The sequence below is a fragment of the Eriocheir sinensis genome, chromosome 31 (assembly GCF_024679095.1).
Source record: "Eriocheir sinensis breed Jianghai 21 chromosome 31, ASM2467909v1, whole genome shotgun sequence".
NCBI lineage: Eukaryota > Metazoa > Arthropoda > Malacostraca > Decapoda > Varunidae > Eriocheir > Eriocheir sinensis.
In genome coordinates this window covers 1,164,064-1,170,063 of record NC_066539.1, presented here as the reverse complement: position 1 = coordinate 1,170,063, position 6,000 = coordinate 1,164,064, and the positions used below count along the sequence as shown (strand labels likewise).

The 6,000-nt window shown below is 42.3% G+C and overlaps 1 protein-coding gene across 3 annotated transcripts in view; it reads right to left on the bottom strand.

Annotated features, from left to right (window-relative positions):
* Window positions 1–1,930: 1,930 nt before the first annotated feature.
* Window positions 1,931–6,000, bottom strand: part of LOC127005781 (conserved oligomeric Golgi complex subunit 7-like) — a 119,793-nt gene continuing 115,723 nt past the window's right edge. For all 3 annotated transcript variants that reach the window (XM_050874883.1, XM_050874880.1, XM_050874881.1), the window contains one exon: window positions 1,931–2,292. In XM_050874883.1, the coding sequence (XP_050730840.1) occupies window positions 2,120–2,292 (173 nt within the window). In that variant the 3' untranslated portion in view covers window positions 1,931–2,119. The remainder of the gene's footprint in view (window positions 2,293–6,000) is intronic.

The following is a 6,000-nucleotide window of genomic DNA, read 5'->3' as shown; positions in this document are numbered from 1 at the left end:
AAAGCCGCTGAGAAGACAGAGGTGTGTTAATAGTCAGTCGTCTTGGGAGGAAACCATCGGTTATGACAGCAAGACACACACACTGCCATTGTGTGTGTCTTGCTGTCATAACTGCCCTCCCTTTGTACTGTCTATGGAAATCATTGTGAGAGAGGCACAGCTACAAGGACTGAAACAATAGTTCACCACAGGTCCAGACATCGAAGCTGATGAGGGAAGGTGTGGCACTTATGGCCAAAATTATTCAGTCTGCATGATCTCTCCCACAGGGCTCTAGCTGTTATAATAGACTCACAATGGATATTTCACGGTCTCATCAAGGCCACAGTCTAATAGACTGGACGTGTTACAAGAGTTTAGATGAACAGAAGCTTGCTTTTGGTAAGCCATACCGGTCTTCGTAAAACTCTAGAATCACACCCGTCACTCTAAACATTAACACATTATTTGTTTAAACTGTATTTGCTAATCATCACTCTTGTAACCGTTTCCATTATTATTATTACTCATTTCTGAGATTTTAAAATGCGAGGAAATATTACTATTTCAGCGGTGATAGGTTAGGTTACTATTAGCTCATGTGAAGGGTCTTCAGCTAGAAACTCCTCTAGCTTGGGTTATAAGTCCATCTTTATTTAATAGTCTAATTTATAAGGTTGTACAGTCTTCATTTTCATTGGTACCAATGTCATTATAATATGTTGACATTTTCCTACAATATTCTCTAAACCTATTTTGACCCTCAAGCAAATTGAAACACGTTTACATGGCCTTAGTATTTTCCTGTATTATTTTTCAATCAACAATAAGTGTTTAAATTAAATTGAATTAAATGTTATTGAACTCATTGATAACTTATCTTCACAATACCTTGGAATCACACAAAATTTATTGCAGCAACTACATCCTAGTGTGTGTGTGTGTGTGTGTGTTGAAAAATAGCAGCCCGGCGAGTAATGGAATCAGTGACCCCTCACGGCCTCACCCCCAGATAATTAGTTTACACTAATTTTCTCTCCATATGCTAAAGTTTTCTGTAAGCAGGTAACAGAAAGGAAGCACAGTGCCTTTGCATTGATGGAGCTTGGGTAGTGTGTCAGCCACGTGGCCCATGACAAGTATAACAAGGCTCATGACGTTCAGGAGGCAGCGTCCCTCCCTGCAGGCAAGGGTCAGGCGATGAAGGGATATGTAGGTAATAGAAAGACTTCCCAAACTGCTGCCGATAATGTTTTACAGCGATACAAGTACGTATTGTTAAATCCATCCATCACAGCAGCAACGCTCAAAGAGAAGCAACAGACTTGTTTGAAGTCTCTCAGTACCCTCTGAGCACTGCCGCGGCTGCTTCTCATGGTCATCAGAAGCCCGCCGTGACACGCCTATTGTTATCATAGGCTACGTGGGTTACTGAGTGTCTATACTGAGACAGGGCTGATTGTAAGGCTAATAATAATCTCCTGTCACCTTACGGCACGTTCCAACGGCTGGTGACCAAATTATGGTAAAGTATAAGGGCGTAATGGTGGGATGATGATACCTGTTGATGTAGACACATACCGTCTCTTATTTATTTTCCCAGAGCTCGTTGGTTGCTGGCTCCCTGCTGGCTGTTAGAGAAAGGTGTGCAGATCTGACACAAGTGTGCTCAGTTTCATTGGACAACCCATATGGCTGTGAAACAAATACAAAGAGAGCGTGTGCTAGCGTTTGAAAAGTGCGGCGAAAACAGGGCCAATGATGGCGTCCAAATCTTAGGTTGTCGGGACTCTCTCTATCAAGGGACTCTAGCTGGAGGGCAAGTGGATGTCTGGCTAGTTGGAAAATTAATATCTTGTGTAAAATTTGAAAAAAAAGTGAAAATGAAGGGGATTGCATATTGAAATAATGAAGAGTAGGTATTCTGAAATGTTGAAGAAAACTCAAATAATGGGAGTTGCATGCATTGTTTATTGAACTCTAAAGTATAATGGATAGTTAAAAGTTTGAGGTTCAGTGTTTTTAATAGTAACCTTCTGTTGCATATTATTTGAATATTGATATATTCATATTTGGTATTTCATTTTTAGTTTAACAAATACATATTTTTCTTCATCAACTCAAATGGCATAATTTTTCTTTAAGACTGTCCAGGAATGTTCCTCATTTGTCTCACAGCAGCTATCAGTCTTGGGTTTTTGCCTGGTGCCACTTTCAAGTACTGATCTGCTGGGGCTTTCAGGAGGGTGTTCAGTTGGTCCAGTGGCTCACAAGAACTTACTCCCAAATCTTCCAAGATGTTGCACACATAATCTGGTGGAAAATCAATTTCAGATTATTTACTACATAATCAACATTTTTTTTACAGAAAAGGAGGCAGCTCAAGGGCACAAAAGAACAGGAAACAAAAAAGTCTGCAAAGGTGCTGCTCCTGTAAACAGTTTCCAGAGGAAGATTCTGAAAGAGGCCAGAGTCATTTGGAGAGGTGATTTGAAAGAGGTCGTTGAAGGCAGGAGGAAATATATACAGATGAAGGAAGACTGTTCCAGAGTTTACCAGTGAAAGGGATGAAAGAATAAAGATGCTGGTTAACTCTTGCATAAGGGATTTGGATAGTATAGGGATGAGCAAGAGTAGAAAGTCTTCTGCAGCAGAGGGGTGGAGGCATACAGTTAGCAAGATCAGAAGACCAGCCACTATGAAAATAGTAATAGAAGATAGAAAGGAAGGCAACAGTGCAGAAGACTTTAAGAGGTACTCTGTGCTGTCCAAAAGGGTTGTGTGTACGGACCCCTACATACATGAGATGCATACACAATACAAGGGCAGACAAGGCCCTTGTAAATGGATAGCATCTATGAGGGGGGAAAAAACTTGTGGAGATGATACTGTATGCCTGATCTCGAGGAAGCTGCTTTGGCAAGAGATGAGATTCTGAGTTAAGGATAGGCTGAGAATGTTTAATGTAGAATGAGACAGCTGTGTGTTGACAAAGAATAGGGGATAAGTGTTTGGAAGCGTATTGAGTTGACGGGTGGAGAAATAGAGTTTTTGAGGTATTGAAGGATGCCAAGTTCCTATTGCTCCATTCAGAAATTAAAGCAAGGTCTGTAGCATCCAGCTTTAAGTTCTATAATTCCTGTTGAGAGGGTCTTTTGTTGAGTAATGCAGAGGAGAGTCATCAGCATAAGAGTGGATAGCACAGTTTGTTTTGGAAAGATCGTTAATGAACAACAGAAAGAGAGTGGGAGACAGAATAGAAGCCTGTGGGAAACCACTGTTGATAGGTTTAGGGGTAGAACAGTGACTCTCTACCACAGCAGAGATTGATTGGCCTGAAAGGAAACTGGAATCAAAACTACAAGTCTCCCTCAATTTAGGATCGGGTTATGTTCCTGAAGACCTAATCATAAATCGAAATATCGTGAATAATCCCATATATAATAGGTTCAATAGATATGTGTTCCTGGGTCTGCCTAAACTCACAAAAACATAATGATTTACAATGACTTGCAATGACAAAATAACTGAAAATTACTTACAATGACTTAGTGACTTACAATGACTTAAATTTACTTAAAAATTACTTAAAATAACCTAGAATATTTTGTTTACATATGTAGGTACAGCACCCTCTTGAGTTTCCCGCTATCTGAGTTTCGCGCTTAGTCTTAAATTCTTACTATCCCAAGTTTCATGCATTATCGCCCTGAGTTTTGCGATGCTTTGACATGTACGGGCCACGTCTTCCTACCGTTGGTGTCATGCGTGCTGCCTTAAGGCAGTATCACAGTGGTTGTTTTCCTCCAGCCAATGAGGCTATGGGCAGTTGCCCGTATGGCCAACCGGGAGTGAGTTGTCGGCTGTCCGTATGGATGGAAAATGGTTGTGGGTATGAGCAACCGTGCGGCTGTATGTAAACAAATAGACGACAACAGTGGCTGAGGAGTGAGGAGCAGTGGAAGATGGCCTACCAGGAGACTCATAAAGTGGACTGGCAGAGCTGCTTTGTTTACTATCTAATTGACAAGATAAGAAAACACCCCATACTGTGGGACCAAAGTTCAAACTCTTTTTTTTCTCCAGTCTATGAAAATTGTAAAAGGACTCGTTCTTCACAGCACAGTTCTCTGGCGAGGTTTGGGTAAACACTCCTGTCCTTCCGTCTTTCAACCATGATCATGCCCACAGCCATTTCTTCGTTCCTTTTAGCTGTAGCAACACGTCCATAACTTGGACAATGGCAGCACAAGCCGCAACAGTCCTTACTTTAGCAGACGGTGCTATGTGGACAAAGGGCGATTGGTTTATTTACGTTGTGGATATGGGCAACCGACTGGCCATGTGTGATGCACACCCGGAAAAGATGGAGTTGCCAGTTGTGCCTACCGCCAACGTGGTTGGAGGAAAAAGGTCCAGTGTGACACCAGCTTACAGACAACTGACAACTTGCTCCCGATTGATCGTACAGGCAGCCCGTAGCCCCAATGGTTGGAGGAAAACGGCCAGTGTGACACCACCTATGGGGGGAGGCGGTGGCTGAACAGATAGCGAGACGGCCCCATGTTCAGGAGGATGCGAGTTCAATCCCCGACCGGTGCCACCAAGCTGGGATTTTTCAGCCACCGCCAAGTGGCTTAAAACTACCCACATGCTGTCCAGAAGACCACTATCAACCCGGACTCTAGATTCTAGGATTAAAGATGAGCTCCGGGAGGGCAGAATGAGCCAATGCAAGATGGCGCCACAATAAACACTCGCCTGCGCCAGAATGGGCTGGGCCGACCATCAGGCCCCATCAGGAATAAGCCTTGGACCGACCATCAGGATCCACCAGGAAGAAGCCTATCGGCGCAATAGGCCAAGACGTATAAAAAAAAAAAATAATAATAATAATAATAATAATAATAATAAATAAAAAAAAATAAAAAACTTAAGGCAGCGAGGACGATGATTGGGTGAGCACTGTCGGTGATGTCATCGGATTCACAGTGAATCACAAGCATGTTTTCAAAACTGTCAGCCTATTGTAAGGCAACTGCCTTCAGCTACAGCTTCAAAATGACCCGTTTTCTCTATCTATTTTCTTCCTTATTCCAAAGTACGTATTTTGAGATAACAAGGAAGTGGAAAAAAAAAAATCAGCTTCTCCACAGGCTGTAAAAAATAAGCGCTTTTTCAGTGTATTTTCAATACCCCGAGTTTCACAGTCCTTGAGTTTAGCGCTATACCTTCGGAACACAGCAAGCACGAAACTCAGGAGAGTATTGTATATGTCTTGGCTTTGGTCTGGTCATCCTCTCTTGAGCCCTTTACTGTACTGATACTGAGATATTTGGTGCTGATACCAGTATCGTTAAACAGGTCTCATTAGTACAAGAATCTGTAGGCTACAGATACTCTTCAAGTTATGATGTATGTGACTTATGACTGCTTGCACTAGGTAAAGTAATGCATTGACATTTCATGTATCCTGCTGCTGTTTATTTACAGAGCATTCCCATGCCTCCTACTCCCCCCTCAGTTACCTGTGGAACTCATGCTTGTAAGCACTTCTCACACTAAAGTTGGTGGCAACTTTTCTAAATTAGCAAGAACTGTTGGTAGGGGCAGGCTTATCTGGATGAGTAACACAGGGCACTCAACCACCCCAAGCTGTATCCTTTTCCTTGAATAATTCATCTCTTCATTGGACATCCAAACCTAGAGGACAAGTTGGTACACCTTTACCTTAGTCCTCCAACATATTTGCTGTAAAGTTGGGAGGCAAGAGTTCTGAAGGTTGAGCCATGTTGCAGTCATGTATTGCATCTACAGCTTAAGTGGATGATTATTGCGCAATAGTCCACGCATTGAGATTTACCACGCAACTTTATATTTGCCTCCCATACCATTATAAAAATGCAAGAGGCATTAATCGTGTGTCTGGCAGTGACATATGAAATGCCAGAATTTTCTCTTTACCATGCTCCCACACGACCACCGCGTGTAACGAGACACATGAGAAATTAATCCCGACAA